An 18,044-nucleotide genomic window follows, 5' to 3' on the forward strand; every position below is an offset into this window, starting at 1 on the left:
CTAATCCTCCTAAGGATAATATCATTGGGGATCTGGATGAAGGTATGAGGCTTCGTAAGAGAGTACTGAACAATCTAGCATATACTAGCTATGTTTCACAGGTAGAGCCTAAGAAAGTCGAAGAGGCCCTTAGTGATGAGTGTTGGGTGAATGCAATGCATGAGGAACTCAATCAATTTGCTAGAAGCAATGTGTGGATCTTAGTACCCATACCTGAGAATTGTAACGTTATTGGTACTAAGTTGATCTTTAAGAACAAGACAGATGACCAAGGTACTATAACTAGGAATAAGGCCAGATTAGTTGCTCAGGGTTATACTCAAGTTGAGGGAATTGATTTCGATTAGACTTTTGCCTCTGTTGCACGACTTGAGTCTATTCGGATTTCGCTTGTTGTTGCCTGTACCTTAGGGTTCAAGCTACATCAAATGGATGTTAAGAGTGCCTTCTTGAATGGACTTCTTCAAGAAGAAGTCTATGTGAAACAACCAAAAGGATTTGTTGATCCAAAGTTTCCCCACTATGTCTACAAACTTCACAAAGCACTCTATGGTCTGAAACAAGCTCCTAGAGCTTGGTATGAGAGACTTACGTCATATCTTGAGGAACGTGGTTTCTCTCGAGGTGGTGCTGATAGGACCTTATTTATTAGACACATTGAAGAAACTATCACTATCGCTCAAATTTATGTCGATGATATCATTTTTGGTTCTCCTATTGAGTCTCTAGCATATGAGTTTGCTGAGTGTTTGAAGCAAGAATTTGAGATGAGTATGGTTGGTGAGTTGATTTATTTCCTTGGACTTCAGGTGAAACAAATTGAGGATGGCTTGTTTATTTCACAGTCTAAGTATGCAAAGGATCTAGTTAAGCGGTTTGGGTTAGATAGTAAGAAGCATATTAGGACACCTATGAGTACTAGCTTGAAGTTAGGTCGTGATCCTTCAGGTAAGAGTGTAGATCCTTCCCTATATCGAAGCATGATAGGTAGTCTTCTCTATCTCACAGCTACTAGACCTGAAATTACTTTTAGTGTTGGAGTGTGTGCTCGATTTCAGGCAAATCCCAAAGAATCACACTTAAGCTCTGTTAGACGCATCATTAGATATGTGAGTGGTACTGTTGATCTAGGGATTTTCTATTCTAGAAATTCTAATCTTGATTTGGCTGGCTACTCCGAAGTCGATTGGGCGGGGAATGCAGATGATAGAAAAAGTACTTCTGGGGGCTGTTTCTACATGGGTAGCAATCTAGTAGCCTGGTTAAGTAAGAAACAAGATTCCATATCCCTATCCACGGCAGAGGCCGAATACATAGCAGCTGGAAGTTGCTGAACTCAGCTTCTCTGGATGAAGCAAATGCTGAGTGATTATGGGATTAATCAAGGGACCATGACTATTTTCTGTGATAATACCAGTGCTATAAATATTTCTAAGAATCCCATTCAACATTCTAGAACAAAACATATTGACATACGACATCATTTTATTCGTGAACTTGTTGAAACACATGTTGTCTCCTTAGATCATGTTTCTACTGACAACCAATTAGCCGATCTACTTACGAAACCACTAGATGGGATGAGGTTTGAGTCGCTTCGGACGGCTGTTGGTATTTGTTTGCCTATCTGATCATAAATTCATGTATATTCATGCATTTATCATATCTGCACTTATTCATTTCATATCTTATATGTGATAAATGTCTGTGTGTTGCATTTTGTTTGTTAGTTATTTTTTTAGTTTTTATTTTGAGTATTAAGTTTGCATTTGAAATTTAAAAAAAAAAAAATAATAATAATAATAAAATAAATAAATAAATTTTTTTTGTGTGCATCGTGTATGACGTTATGATATTTGCATTCAGGATCAAACTCTATTTTTCATCATGTGTACGAGTCTGAGGTTCCATCGTAGTTCTCACTTTCTGTGGAGTTCTTGGTATACGACTCGTCATGCATTTTCGCACAGCACACACTGTAGTCCTGTAGGTGGGTCTTGACCTCATGGGTGAGACTTGGGATGGTATTCTTCTGTGATTAGGGTTGTTTGTCCATTTGATTTGATCTGTGACGAGTGTAACCTAATCAATATTGTCTTTCCCCATTTTCTACATTATTCTTTGAACTTATTTCTGTCTTCGGGGCCTATTTGACTCGAACAATTAAGCTTTAGGGGTTTCTAACCTGGTGCATATATATATATATATATATATATATATAAAATAAAATAAAAAATAAAAAAATAACATACAGTTAGGGGAAGTAAAATTGTGACAATTATACTGTTTGATATAGGTCTTCGTAGAATTGGATTTAACTGGTACTTGATCAATATACACTCTTTTACAGTTGTTTTCACGTGTCCTTTCTCACTAATTTAAGATTTTGAGTCTAACTTGCATGGACTACGTGGCACATGTCACGCTGATGTTCTGTATAAAATTTATTTCATGGGATTTTGAACTATGTGTGGACTTAAGATTTGTCTACATGCTCTGAATGTCAGGTTTGTGATTTTGTGCATATTATTCGTATTGTCTACATATTTGGGTACGTGCTTAATCATCGATTTTTTAGTTTGTCTTTACAAAAACAAAAACAAAATAATACATACAACTGAAAATAAAAATAAAAGTTTTTGGACCTATTTTCGTTATTTTCCAAAATTGTGCTACTTTTCTTCACATTTTTTTTAAGTTTTTGGTCCGTGATCATCAATGTAGTTCTTGCACCTCGTTGATTCGTTTGATGTGTGGGTTGTTTGATTGTGAAGTCCATAGCATGTAGTTTTTAGAGATGTGTTTGGATTTGTGATTGGGTCTCGTATGTGCTTGGAATTTGGTGCCGAAGTCACGCACGCCACATGTTCGATGAAAGTTCACTTTTTTATGCTTATTTGGTTTTTTTTGATTTTTTTTTTTGATTTCCTTCTTTTCCTTCGTTTCTTTCCTACTTGTTTGAGTGTCGTTGCATGCCGTGTGTGTTTTCATTTATGTTTATGTGATTGGATCATATGTGTTTCCGTGTGTACATCTTCTTATATCATGTTGCATCGTGATGCGCGCATTTCACATTATGCTTAGTCTTTTCATCTCCACATGTGCCAGATGGCTCGTAAGCGCTCTCGTACCTCTGCACAACCTGCTAGTGGATCGATGTCTTATAGTAGATCCCGGTTTATTTTTGCTACAGCTCAGGAGGTCTTCACGTCTCAATTCTCCTTACGCCTTGTTCTCATGGAGCGTGAGGTAATTCTATTTTGACCTTCCTGTTGACGTCGCCGCTATTTTTGTTTCCCGGGGTTGGGAGCCCCTTCTTGTTAGTCTTACACCGCCGCCTCCACTCCTCGTTCAAGAGTTTTATGCTAATATTCATGAGGTGGATAGGTCGTCGTTTAGGAGTTTTCTTAGAGGTCATTCTTTCCGAGTTACTCCGTCTGCAGTAGCTCTTGCGTTAGGTATACCTCAGATTCCTCATCCGACGTATCGCTATCTTCTCCCTGCTTCTCTTCCGACCGATGCCCTTGTTTGGTCGACTCTTTTGAACACCCCGTCTACTGGGGGGCCTACGGCTATGGCCATGGGTTCATTACCCACTGATCGACAGGTTTTGTTGCACATCATGTGCACAAACCTGTGGCCTGTTGCCCATACTTCTTCTTTACCGATGGTACGGGCTCGTTTTCTATATGCCCTACTTCATGGGGACTCTATCGACCTTCCTACTTTTGTGTGCCAGTAGATTCTATCTTCTTTTCGTACTCTTGGGGGTCGTTTAGGGTTACCTTATGCCTGTTTGATTCATCGGGTTGTCCTTTCTCTTGGTGCATCTTTCCCTGAGGGGTCTTCTACTCGTATAGGTCGCCCGATAGGACAGCAAACCATTCACCAGAGTCGATCCCATGTCCCGTCCTCTTCGGCTCATGCTGCCGCTCAGGCTGAGCCCGTTGATGTTTTTGATTTTTCGGAGCCCTTTGATCCTATTACTGTTATTCTTTCTGGGGGTTCCCGTGTCTTTCTTCCGCCTTGTTCGGATTTTCTTTTAGCTGTTCCGTTTCGAGCTGCCTTTCCTTCGACATCTACTTCTACTCCAGGGGTGGCTTCCTTGCCTGTTGACCCCATGGTGACGCTTATGGGTCAGATGTCTATTTTAGTCGCTCAGTAGGCTCGTATGATGGCAGAGATCACGCAGTTACGTGCTACTTCAGATCATTAGTCTGCTGAGCTTTCTTCATTTCGGCGTGCTCTATCAGTGTGTCAGCGTCAGTTGCGTTGGATTCGTGATCGATTGGATGAGAGCTCGAGTGACGAGACTAGTGATGAGTCACCGAGTGCGGGTGGTGCTACTTCTTAGTTTTAGTTTTAGTTTTAGTTTTTGATCCTTTGTCATTTGTGACAAAAAGGGGGAGTAGATAGTTTAATCTCAATTTAATTGTGATATATTGGATTAACTGTGATATAACTGTGGTTTGATATCTATTTAATGACTAGATTAAGTTTTGATGTTTTAGCAATATTGATGTATGTTTTTGGTTTTTTTTGACTTACATTACTATTGCTTCTTAATCTGGTTAATTACATATGCACTATTCCTTGTTTTATCTACTGTTTTCATTTCACGTGCTTTTACACTTGGTATTGAGTTTTTGTATTTCAGGAAACAGGTTCGACAGGAGATAGTTGCTTTGGTTGAATGAATAGGTCGTTAGGAGTTACATTTTTTTTTGTGTCCTTGACTGTCTTGTGTAATTTTGTCACAGAATGTCAAAGGGGGAGTTTGTTAGACAAATGTTGTAATTGGCAATCTGTGACCAAAAGGACTAATTTGTTGAGTTTGTAAAGTCAAGGACAACTTTGTCAACGTCTAAAAGTTCAGGGACTTTTGTTGCAATTTTGCAATAATTAATGTATAGGTTTAGGGTAAAGTTGGATGCTTTGAAGATGAAAACGGGGCAAGATTGGTGCTAGAGTTTCGCCCTGACCTCGCTCGAGCCTAAATAACAGAACCTACGTCGCTGGAGTTTCGCCACCACTTCGCTCGAGCGAAAGTGTATCGCTAGAGTTTCGCCAGCACTTCGCTCGAGCGACAGTGTCATCCGGCGTTTGGTAATTTTCCTTCCTCGCGAATTTTGAACGCTCCATACTACCAAAAACGACCTACTATATAAACAAAAATTTCGTTTTTCATTAACAACCTTTGGCAAAATACATAGCACAATATTTTCCTCTCTACCAAAGGATCAATTGCAAAACTCTTCACCATATGATTCATTGAAAAAAAAAAAACATCAAACACCTTTTCAAACAAAACACCTATAAAAAATCCTCACTATTTCCAGAAGATCAGTTGATTGAAGATCCTGGAAGGAGTTGATTGAAGAACTGGAGTTCTTGTTGATTCATGGGAAATAGAAGAAATACAAGGCTGAGATTTTGGCGCAAATCTACAGAATCTAGGAGAGCTTTGGTTGATACAGTAAGGAGGTCAGAGTGTTGTTAGATACAGTCATGTCTGGCGCACTGTAAGTTGGAGTCTTCTATAGTGAATCCCTACTGGCTTGTGCCCGAAATTTTTACCCAGTTGGGTTTTCTCCGTCAACAATTTTTGTGTTATTTATTGCTTTCTGTCAATTTCAATTCAACCGACAATTCAACATAGGTAGTTAAATCATGTGAATGAATCTGGACAACGTTTAATTTATGTGACTTGTTGCATAACTTAATTAAATTGTTAAATTCTGCATAGACACCTATTCACCTCCCCTCTAGGTGTTGATTGGGTCGAACTATAGCCTTTTCACATTCAATTCTTGAAAGTTAGAGAACATTCCCTTATCGATACATACATGGCAGGTAACAACGATGTCAAGCCACCATTCCCTTGTGTTGCCAATCATATTGCACTAGGACATAAGCGCCGAGAGGCTCATCGCTTGTATTCCTTTAGATAGGGTGTCCTTCTCGACCAAGTGGACTTGTGCATTCTTATTTTATTTTCGACATTTGCTTGAGCAATGTCTGACCTTTCTACAATTATAGCAATTTCCTTTAAACTTTTTTGCCTTCTTGAAATTATCTCTACGTAGTGCATCACTAGAGATCTTTCGCTTCTTGTTGACCTTTGGCTTGATTTCAACGAAGATTGTTCCAAGTTGAACAATAAGCTTCTTCTCAGTCTTCCTATTATCTTCCTCAATCCTTAAGCAAACGATCAACTCTTCCAAGTTCATCTCTTTACGTTTGTACTTGAGATTGTTTTTGAAATCTCTCCACAAAGGAGGGAGTTTTTCGATGATTGCCGCAACTTCGAATGACTCATTCAGTTCCTTTTTTTGGCATGGATGTCATGCAATAAGACTTGGATCTCTTGCATTTGGCTGATCACTATTTTTGAATTCACTATTTTGTAATAAGAAACTTAGCCAGATTTAGCGTAGTGAGATAAAACAACATTTTTTGTTGCCATCTCTTAAAGTCTACGTCACCAAACTTTTTTGATTTCTCCCTATGTGGGATTGACGTAGTTTGAATTGGTATTGCCATTGGAGGAGCCACATTATTTGCTCTAAACGAGACCAAAATTTCCATTCCGATTTAACTTGTATTATCCTCAACGGAAGTCAATTCCATTATACAAACAAAAGTTCAGCATAGTAACAATGAGAAAAATGAATAGTGCATGAAAACTATTCCAAATTAGAGTGTTTAAAACAACAACCGCAGACATGCAAGGTTTGTCTTAAGTTTGTTGTTCCAGGTAATTATTTTAGTGGTATAACGGTTGTATATGTTGTACATGAACAATGTTTCAACCCGTAGGAGCGTAGTCGAAGCGTTATTATTGTAAGCAAAAGTTCTAATCCGTAGGAGCGTAATTGGAACACAATGTAAGGACACAAGTATATGACTAAAACGACACACAAAACCAAATGAAATAAGGAGTAGAAAAAGAAATTCGAGGTTAGTATAACTCTTTCCTTAATACAAATTATCCCGTTACGGTGCTCACGGTTGAATGACAAATGTCTCTCAAGATACAACGGATACACACTTGTGGTAATAGCACTTCAAACCACAAAAACGGTGAAATTTTGACGGAATTTTTCCTCTACAAAGGAATGTTATGAGAATGAGAGAAAGATGAATTGCAAGAGAGGAATGGATGCTCAATGCAATGGTTTACTCAAAATCACGTCCATAGGGTCCTATTTATAGATGTAGTGAGGGTGGAAATGAAGTACTGTGTGCCAAAATTTGCATCCTTTTGAAAAGTTGCAATACTTTATTTCTTTCAAATTTAGACCGCAATTTTTCATTCATCCATAATTGATTTCGAGATTCCAAATATATCACGACGATCTACTCGAAGAGTAGAATAAATTGGTCTATTTACTTTTGTAATTTGACCATCGGATCAAGTCCGAATATTTGACCAAAATTGACACGAAGTCACACCTCTTAATTTTTCCAATTTTACACTTAACGAATTTTCGGTTAATTTTGGTTATTTTTGAACCAATTCCAACATAATGCTCAAGGGACTTTGTCATACATTCATATAAAATTCCTATTTTTTGGATTGATTCTACATTCGAAAGTACTTCACCATAGTCAATTAAGCATCAATCCAGATGTGAACATCTGGAAAAATTATCTGTATTGAAGAGAATACTCACATTTACACCGTTGAGATGAGAAATTTTTCCTTATCCACGCTCACTATCTGGCCTTTTTTCACTGCCAAATTGGTGTAAAAAATTTGAATCAAGCCCAATTTATTTCTCTGTCTTCCAATCGATACTTACTCAAATAAACAGGCTTTTTGGGCTTGGGAGTTGTTGTTGTAGTGGGTTCTGCATTGGATGATGAACCCTCTTCGATTCAGTTTGTGCAATCTTCTCATTCTGTGGTTCAGAGGACTTTTCAGCTCTAATCAATTTTAATTGCCTAATTTTGGATTTTCTTGGGTTCTTTGAGAACGTTGACATGCATGAGAAGGAGCTATGGAGAGCTGCAGAGAATGCCATGGAAATTTTGTTTATAGAGTTTCTCACTGTTCATTCTTTTCTGGATAAGGGTCTTCTTTGTTGAATTCTAAATGACAGACTTCCACGTGTATGTTTAAAGCATTTAATCGAATTTATTTATTATTATTATTTTTCTTTTTTATCAAAATTGGAAATATATAATTTCTATAATTAAATATGGAGAAAACCTGAATTGAATACTTCCCTAACTCTAATGTCACACGTTGAATGGTAAAGATATTATGTGAAATGTTGAAACATTCCGAGGTTGACCAAAATTGATTCAATTATTAAAATTAAAGTTGACTTGTAGCTTAATTATGGCTGGAGGCCCAACTAATTATTATGGTGAGGACTTCATTAGAAAAATTATCCCAATTCCTATACATTAGAAAAATTATCCCAATGATTTGGTCGCGTTGACTATGCTAGATGGGGTGGGGTAAGTTGAAGAGTATTTGTGATTAATTAATTGAGTAATTTGTGACCTAGTTTTATGACTAAATATGTAAATTGCGACATGCAATCTGTATCTTTATTATTGTGACTTTTGTGATTGTGCATGACTTTATTAGATGAATTATAGGTCACAAAATGTGACCACGTGATATTTGAAAAAAATTCTTAAGTTCGCTATTTTTGAAATTGTATCTTAATGCTTTGTGTTAATGTAATTTTTTCAATTTATAATTGAGCTTGATGCGTTTCATGGTTTTAACCCACATTTTTTATACAATAAATAAGTGTATCTCTATTAAATTTTTACCATGATGGATGAACCTTGTGTATATGTAAATTATAACTAGGTTCCATCTCCTCTCCAACTCATCGAGAGCCATTGCCATAGTTTGAAGTACGGAGAGACTTAGTCTGGTTGTGCTTACATTTACATATTATCATAATCGATCTGATGAATTTTTGGAAAGTCGCAAAGAACATGCAATTTCATTTTGTCTTCAAGAGTAACAGTTACATTATAGTTTTAATTTGTTTGATTTTATATTTTATTTTGATATGTGTTACAGAAAAAACTAACTTTTTCGGAATATGAATAACAATGAGTTTATATTATCAATGTTTTGAAAATTGGTCTCATTATTGATTCAAAAAATAAAAGGTCAACAAGGGTCAAAGGAACAAAACTATGGCCAAATTGGTGGCATATATATTAAAATGATAAATCAAAAGCAAAGTTTTGAGATGAAACAGCGAGTTTATTAGTGAACCAGCCTATTCGTTATTGTTTTGGAAATTTTTTATTTTACCTTTTTAAGCTATAGCTTGATTGGTATTTGATTTTTCCAGTAGATTCGTCTGATCTGATGTGAGTTTCAAAAACTTATATAGATTACACTGCATCGAGCCTCAAATAACTTATAGCTATTATCAATTTCAGAGTTCTTTTGGAATTACAAATGAATTCAACAAAATCTTGTCACAAGCATAACGTGTTTATTCTATGAGAATATAACGTATTGTAATTGACAAAAGATGTCATGACAAAATGAATTTTCAAGAAGCTCTTTAAATATAAAATGTTATTTTTTTTTATTTATCTCAAAGAGGTAATGTTGATAGTTAATGTTAATTTTTTATTTTATTTTTCTTCTGGTTTAAATTTTTTCTTCTTCTTTTGACATCTCAATTGTGTTTAATTTATTAAAAAATGTGGCAATACTGTTTAATATTCATTATAAAATAGTAACTACGTGTCACTTGACTCTACATGCTTCAAAATCCTTGGTATCATGACATTTTAAAGGAAATTTTGGGGTGTAGGATTGGGAATGTACCACAAAATTAAAAGGTTGATAATTTTTCTATCACGAATTCACGAGAAGTTAAATGGTAACTTATGTACTCATTTAAATATAAAATAGGATTTGCGGGTGTAAAATTTTAATTTGAAAGTTGAAATCAGGTTCAAGTATTAAACTTACATTGCGAGTTAAAACCGTGTATTACTGACCGAGTTGAAATTCAAGTACTTAAGGTTTCAAGATTAAGCACCGGTGTCGTCATGTTACAATTTTTTTTAGCCAATAGGAAGTTTTATTGCTCCCCCCTTCAGTAATACAAGAAGACGCTTGTCTTCTATATCTTCTGATAAAATCTGTATACCCTACCCATTTTCCCCCGCCATTAACCATTTGCAAACAATTTTTTCCCAAATCTTGCCAACGCGCTCAAGAAATGGAACGAAGGTAGACCCAATCGACGACGCCAGTAACATCGACGCCGACGACGACACGATGACGAATGCCACATTGTTATCCCCATCGTTTGCTGTGGACCCTAAACCCAGTTATTATAGAAATGAAGATGAAGTGGAGGGAGGCAAGTGTAACAACGGCAACAACACGGGTAACTTTTCTTCTTAATCTTCATATGGTGGTGATGCGAGTCCTTTTTCCATAAGAACGGGAGAGTGTTTCCTGGTCTTACTTAATGGGATTGGATTGCACATTCACATATACAAATGTGGGGGTTGAGGAGGAAGGTTAGCCGATTGATCTACAAGTAATCATCCAGGGCGGTAAGAGTAGTGGTGGTGGCACCATGTACAAAGCCGATTGGCATACAAGTAATCATCCGAATAAGAACCACTTGATTCACCTTCATAATGCACTATCTCATTGTCATATGGCGAAACATCTCACCACTTGAAATGCTGATAGTTACGAGTATAGCAATGGAACATCCGTCCTTTGTTCGCACTATTTTTTTCTCACCTCCATCCATTTCACGAACCCCTTATCACATTTTGGGCATCTTCTCTTTCTGGAGCATTTCGACAATGAGTGACCCAGCTGTCAGCAACTATGACAAATACCTCTGTTCCATCTTACCATCGAGCAAACTCTAATGCACAGTGCAATTGAACAAGCCCAAAGTCAGAATATCAACTCCATAAAATAGAGTGCAAGTGCAATTGAACAACACCAATTCATAATTATAATAACATTGTTCATAACTTACGACTGCATTGTCCAATTTATTCATAACATAAACACTTAGCGACTACATTTGCTATGTACAATTCAATGTAATCCTTTTCTGCTTTTTAAAATTTGACAGTTTCCGAATTTTATTATGTATATAAATGCAACACCCCACTCAGTAAATTTTGAGTTTTCACAAAAATCGCAACAAACGACTTCTACAATCAAACACCTTATTTTCACAAAAACGGGTTTTTTCATTCTTCATTGATAACCACTATAAAACTTAAGAACAATAAAAGCAATGTTTACTTGATTTTTAAGGAGCTTTAACCGAATCTATGTTTCATCGTCGATTGGAGAATTCCAAAGACCGACTCCGTGATTCGGACAATTCCACAGACCCACGTCGCCTGAGTGGGAAAATTCCATAGACCCACATCGTCGATTCAGAGAATTTCAGACCGGAGAAACGGACGAGTTAGACACGATAGTGAGAGACGGTAATGAGAGAGAGACAGAGAAGGCAATGAGAGAGGCGGCAATGAGAGACAAATATAACAAACCTGCTGGAGGGCGGCCTGGCTTTGAGCCTGGCCAAACAAGTTAATCCTAAATATAATTGGTTGAGTATTTGGGTGGATAATAAATGATGGGAGAGAAAGATAATAGGTTTGATCGTTTGACCCCTTTCTTTAAATTTAATTTCTAGCCATGTGTCAATACCAGGGGCGAACCTATTAAGGGTCCAGCGGGGGCGAAATTTCAAATACCTTTAGAAAAAGTTAGCAACAAACATTGGGTATTTGGTCTAGTGGTATATCTCTTGCTTTGGTTGCAGGAAGTCTTGTGTTCAATTCTTAGGATGGCTTTTTTATTATTCTTCTTGATTTTTGTTTTTGGCTCTTTTTCTCTTTTAATTTTTTGTATCAATTCCATCATACCACAAAAATGATTGAATAAAATTGATATAATTGTATTCCAATTAATTTTTCTGTTCTTGTAAAATCACAAAAGGTCGACAAAAAATAAAACAAAAAAGAACATACATAAAATGTTGTCTTTGAAGAAAAACAACTGTGAAAATTTAGTGACATTTCAAAGTGCTTCTCCACCAGACACCACCAACTTCGTCCGGACTTGAAACATTGAAAAAATGCTTTCACAATTTATTTTAGCTCATTTTTTTTTGTCTCGCCCCCACTGAAAAATTATCTTGGGTCCGCCCCTAGTCAATACTGTAACCAATGCTGTAGTGGCTTATGTACAAATAGAGTTTTTCATTTTTTTCTTTTTTAAATATTTGAAAATAATTCCCTTAACTAATTTAAACACAAGCACGATTTTTACCCATTGACAAAATCGCAGGAAACAACTCTTCGAATCTGACTAACGCTTTTTAGGTCTCTAGACAAAGGATCAGGAGAGTAGGCGGTCCTACCCAAAATGATTCCTACCGCTGTAATCCGGTCCTCCGCCCTCCCGCTCATCCACTCTTACTCCGCCACGAACAACGGCGGCAGCACCCCCGCTAATCTGGCTATAGACTGTCGGAATCTGAGCTTCTCAATCACCACTCGGCATGGAAAAGTTCTTCCCATCCTTAACGATTGCTCGCTCAGCATCCCCTCTGGACAGTTCTGGATGCTTCTTGGCCCCAATGGCTGCGGGAAATCCACCCTTCTCAAAGTATATATGTACATACTATATACTTCTAGTTTCAATTCTCGCTGTTAATTCAGAAATTTCAACATTGTTTCCAATTTAAAGCGTAGACACAAAACTTTGGGTGGTTGCAGGATTATTTTTGCGGTGTGCATTGATTGCTTGTAACTTTCTACGGCTGAGAGAGTGCCTTCTTTCTTTTTGCTATATTTTTATATTTTTGTTTGTGGTTTTTGGAATTGTACAGATTTTGGCTGGTTTACTGAATCCAAATGGCGGATTTTTGCATGTCGAAAAGCCTAGAAGTTTCGTATTTCAGAACCCTGATCATCAGGTTATCTAAAATGTGTGGATTGTTTCACGCTTCCTCACATAAATTTTGGGCATTCTAGTTATGCATATTAAATTCGATCATGGTATTGAATAGGCAACCGTGATTTTCAGTAAAGTGAAAAAAAAAAAGAAAAAAAGAAAAAAAATTTGATTGTAATGAGGTGAGTGCATAACTAGTATTAGATATTGGGACATGAAATTTGGCTACCTGTGCCTCATCATAATGTCCAAATCATGATGACATGGATTAATGATCCTTTCCATGACTTTATAACTTGGATACATAGACCAGTCTAGCATTATCTTTCTGATTCTTGGCTATTATGACGGTTAATATTGAGCAAAATTTTCACTTTTCATCAGAATATTGGCTATGTTGTTGGATATAAAATGGTTAGGTTAGAAACAGTGAGCATCTGTGGAAACTTTGATTTTTGAACAGACTTTCCCTATGGCTGTGGAAAGATAAGACTGGCAAATGTTAAAAACTAACAAAAAAAGGGAACACATCACATTTACATATGCGTATGTAAACCACACTGTGTTACTTATATAAAGAAGGGCTGATTATGTTTTAATGTCTTATAATAATGAAAAAAGTAGGAAAGACTATCTTCAATGGTGAACTTTTGGATGGGCTTCAGAAAATATGTTTTCCTATTACCACATATGTGTGGAATGGCTCGTTCTATCATCACACTGAAAGATATTTTGGGTTAGACACTAATGTTTACTGGGATAAAACTGTAGGAGACATGACTTTTCAATTTCCAGGTAGTGATGCCCACGGTGGAAGCAGATGTAGCATTTGGCCTTGGCAGGTGCAATATAAACCGTGATGAGGTTACATCTAGAGTGGCTAAAGCTTTGGATGCTGTAGGCATGTATGAATATGTGCAAGTACGTCAACAACACATACTACTTATAGATTTACAATGTGTGTCATGAGTTGGATTTTTTCTTACATTATCCTTTGTTGCCTTGCTTAGAGACCAGTTCAAACTCTTAGTGGTGGTCAGAAACAGAGAGTTGCTATTGCTGGTGCTCTGGCAGAAGCTTGCAAAGTATTGTTACTGGATGAACTCACAACGTTTTTGGATGAAAATGATCAGGTATTACAAATTTACTTTCGAGTTTTCTGGACAGAATTTCTTGACCAAGAAAAGATAATGAAGTACGTCCTGTCTCAATTTTGTGGGTTGGGGGAGGGGCAAGGTTATTTGCAGATTTGAATTGATTTTTTAGAATGTATTGTGACCCTAGTGAACCAAAATCTTGTCTGCATTACTTTTAAATGTTATTGGACTTTTGCTTGAAAGAATGAGGTAATTTTTTTTTTTTTTTTTTTTTTTTTTTTTTTTTAATTTTTTTTATTTTTTTTTGGGAAAAAAAAAACACAGCAAAATTTATGTAGTTCCTGGATCTTGATTTATTAGAGTTGAGGATATGCTTGGAGGTTGAGCATATATATCAAATATGATATTCTTGAAATGTGCGGAAGGAAACCATTAGAATAGGTGAACATGAACAATTTCTACAACAATTTCTATGGTTGAAATGTTGGACACGCAGCTCAAAGTAGTGCTTCTTTATCCCATAGTATCCTCCTGTAATACGCGTGGATTTAACACCATAAAATATCTTGATCAATTCACGGAATTAAGTTGCAAATTTTCAAAAAGTAAAATCTCAAGAAAAAGGGGAAATAGATTTTAATGATGCTGTTGTTGACTCTGAAAAAAAAAAAAAGAAAAAAGAAAAAAAGATAGATGAGTATAATTGAATGTGCAACAACATAAAATATCTTGATCAATACATGGATTTAACCTGCAAATTCTCGAAAGGTAAAATCTCAAGAAAATGGGAAAAAGATTTTAATTATCCTAAAGGCTGTTGATAACTCGGGGGAAAAAAAGGAAGGATAAATATTATTGAATGCACAACATTACTGGTCTTTGTAGTGTTGTTAAAGAAATCGCCCCAAGAAAAGAATGCTTTTGAGCGGACTGAATTCAGGTTTCCTATCTAGTGAGGTGACCATGTTGGTCAACTGTTCAAATATCGCATACTCATTTTTGTGAAAGACCCACTATTGTTTCTGAATGGACTCTCCAGGAAATAGATGCGACTCTACTAGGATGATCATACCCATCCAAGACATTGCCAAAGAACTAGGTTCAATTCTATTGCATGATCTTGGATGACATGCATTGGCAATTTTAATTGTTATTAATGTAGCTAGGTGGTAAATATATTAATGCTTCTATCTCCTTCTAATTTTTTCCATTTTTGCTTCTCCTCATTAATCAATTTATTATTGTTTATATTTTCGGCAAGTGGGTGGGGGTATTGGGGTTGTTCAGAAATATGCAAATGACATGTATATTGAAGCTTCTACGGTTCATAAAACAAATTCAGCAGCTTACAACATAGTTGTGCTTTAACGATCCCCAGCCAAACTCACAGAAGAAAAATGAAAAGAGAGAGTGATTTTGTGATTCAAAGTTTCTTAACTTGAGATACGTTGTGCGCTTCTGAACAAGATTATTTGTGACCCTTGCTAGCTTGGGGTTATTGAAGCAGTGAAGAGCTCATTGGCTACGTCCCAAGAAACTACAGCATTATGGGTGACCCATCGTTTGGAAGAACTCGAGTATGCAGATGGTGCTGTCTACATGGAGGATGGCCGAGTTGTATTGCATGGTGATGCTTCAAGCGTGTTGGATTTTGTGGAAGCCAGGCAAGCCTCTTATAATAACCAAAACAATTCTTGATTGCTCTTACAATTTACATTTTTCCAAACATATATCTTGAATTATCTCATGTATATTCATCGGTATTTGAATTTCGTTTTATTTTTTTCTTCATTTGCGTTGCTTAGATATTTAATCCACGGGTTGTTACTTGAATTTTAGGGCCATTAGGCATGACTTTTAAAAAGTCAAAAAAGAGCTTTTGAGATCCAAAAACTGTTTTTGGACCCGTTTGGCTAATTTTGTTAAAATGCTTTTAGTAATTAAAAGAGTTTTTAGAGGAATGCACTTTCAGAATGAAAAGTGCTTCTAAATATTAGTTTTCAAACAAAAATTAAGGTAGCTTCCTCACAAGTAGCAAAAGCAAAAGCAATGCCAAATGGGCGCTAAGAACTTTTATATACCCAATGTTCCTTATTCATCTTGTTTGAGTATGGTAATTATGTGTAGCTTCATTAGTTGCAATTTTTTCCTTCCCGCCAATATGAGAATATGAATATGTTGAACTAATATGACCTGCAACTAGCGGTGAATTAGGGGAAAATTAGGGATTGACTCCTCAACCTTTCAGGTACAGTGTTTGGGTCTTTAACCTTGAAGGTTAAGTTTTGAATTCCCTACTCGTTTAAAATTGAGAATCCATGTCTTCATGTGATCTTGACGGAATTGTCAATCATGTACAGTTTAAAATTGAATGTGGCATAAAGCTGGACATTAAGTGATTAATGCTTTAGCCCTCCAATTTTAAGTCAAGTAAAAGCTGCGTATGATTTAACGTCTATATTGATTGTGATTCAGAATTTACTTTTGAAAGTTGAGGACTTAAAGCTACACTAATTAAAGGTTAGGGACTCTTGACCCTAATTTGCTATTAAATTAGACAAGATTGGATATGTTCAACTTATTGATTGTGCTATCTGTATGTGACAATTTACAAGCGTTTTTACCAACATATAACGTGACAAAATTTTATTGAGTCAAAACTTCATCAATCAAATAAAAAAAATTCACCAATTTCTTTTTGGCATTAAAGCACATTACCCGTGTGTTTGGCCCCATTTTTTTTTTTTTTTTTTCCAATTTTTCCCCCAAAAACTTTCCCTCTTTCCTCTCACATTTTGAAATTTGAACTACACAATACTCATAAACCGCTCTTCCCCAATCTCTATTCTTCAATCCAATAAACCATTTTTCTCCAATCTCCAAACTTCATTATCTATTCTACATTCAATTACGAAATTTTAGATTTTCCAATTTTGCCTCCAAAACTCATTCTGCTTGCTGGCAGCATGCAGTGAAACTTCAGAAGAAATGTCAGGGCCATAATACCATTGAAAATTGATGGATAATTTCAGCCCCAAAAACAATTGCGTAATTTACATCCTTTCCCTCCCTTCTTGAAATCCACTTGCCATCAATTGAAGGGCAGATTTGACAAGGAAGAAATTCCAAATACATTTTACAGCTTTTGTCAGAAAGCCTGTCTATTTTGTCTACCCTATGGCCCACACCATTGAAAAATTTGGTGGAAAATGAGATGAGAATGAGAATAGAATGAGACTCAAACAGGAGCTACATAAGCACAATTGTCTAAGTGCTAAAGAAATTTTGAAAATTGTAATTCAATTTATCATCACCTAATCATCGTGTAAAATAATACGTAAATGTTAATGTGCAACGAACATTGTCCTCAACTTATAAAACATGGAACAATAGTCTTCATCTTCATTCAATTTATATGCTACAGATACGCGATACTGCATTATTAACACCTAAACAACTTAGTCTTGATATTTGACTACGTTTACTCTTGAAATTATTCTTAATTTAACTCAAAAGTAAACATGCAAACAAAATTGACTTGGATATGTGCCACGAAATTCGAATGATTCTTCAATCCATTAATCGTGCATATCTAACACAAAATTAAGTAAAAGCATAAAAGAGAAATATTTAATCCACACTAGCTAACTTGTTCCAGCCTTTTTATGCTGATTATCATCCATGAAAGCATAGATACACAATTATTTAGAACCAAACGAAAGTTAGATAAATGTTGAACTAAAAGTGAAGTTAATTACCTAGTTAGCAAAGCGACAGCCAATGTCAAATAAATTACGACCCATGAACAGCATTTTGACGTGCAATGCCGCAGCGTTTATTCGTCGATGCGCATGAAACAATTCTTTGGAAAGTTGTTCTAAGAAGAAATAAAATTTTAAAAAATTGAAATAGGCATTATATTTGTTTATAAAGGAATGAACCCCATTTTGCGTACAGGGGTGGCTTCACATGGGCTGTATAGGTTACACACAATGTGGGGG

The 18,044-nt window shown here is 36.1% G+C and overlaps 1 protein-coding gene and 1 long non-coding RNA gene across 4 annotated transcripts; one reads left to right on the forward strand and one right to left on the reverse strand.

Annotated features, from left to right (window-relative positions):
* Positions 1–10,382: 10,382 nt before the first annotated feature.
* LOC111365473 lies at positions 10,383–11,658 on the reverse strand. Its single transcript, XR_002697463.1, has 2 exons — positions 11,282–11,658; positions 10,383–10,889 (listed from the first exon to the last, which is right to left on the reverse strand). It is a non-coding gene; the product is annotated as an uncharacterized LOC111365473 (long non-coding RNA).
* A 675-nt stretch (positions 11,659–12,333) lies between these two features.
* LOC111365474 (ABC transporter I family member 10) lies at positions 12,334–15,847 on the forward strand. Of its 3 annotated transcripts, none has more exons than XM_022986024.1 (5): positions 12,334–12,658; positions 12,882–12,968; positions 13,742–13,867; positions 13,957–14,079; positions 15,511–15,594. In XM_022986024.1, exons 1-5 carry the CDS (start codon positions 12,416–12,418, stop codon positions 15,529–15,531), a joined length of 600 nt encoding a protein of 199 aa, XP_022841792.1. In that variant the 5' UTR covers positions 12,334–12,415; the 3' UTR covers positions 15,532–15,594. The 3 variants fall into 3 exon arrangements, with proteins under 3 accessions (XP_022841792.1, XP_022841791.1, XP_022841790.1); XM_022986022.1 differs by having other exon boundaries at positions 12,338–12,658; positions 15,532–15,834; XM_022986023.1 differs by lacking the exon at positions 12,882–12,968 and having other exon boundaries at positions 15,532–15,847.
* Positions 15,848–18,044: the final 2,197 nt, after the last annotated feature.

The sequence above is a fragment of the Olea europaea genome, chromosome 17 (genome assembly GCF_002742605.1).
Source record: "Olea europaea var. sylvestris chromosome 17, O_europaea_v1, whole genome shotgun sequence".
Taxonomy (NCBI): domain Eukaryota; kingdom Viridiplantae; phylum Streptophyta; class Magnoliopsida; order Lamiales; family Oleaceae; genus Olea; species Olea europaea.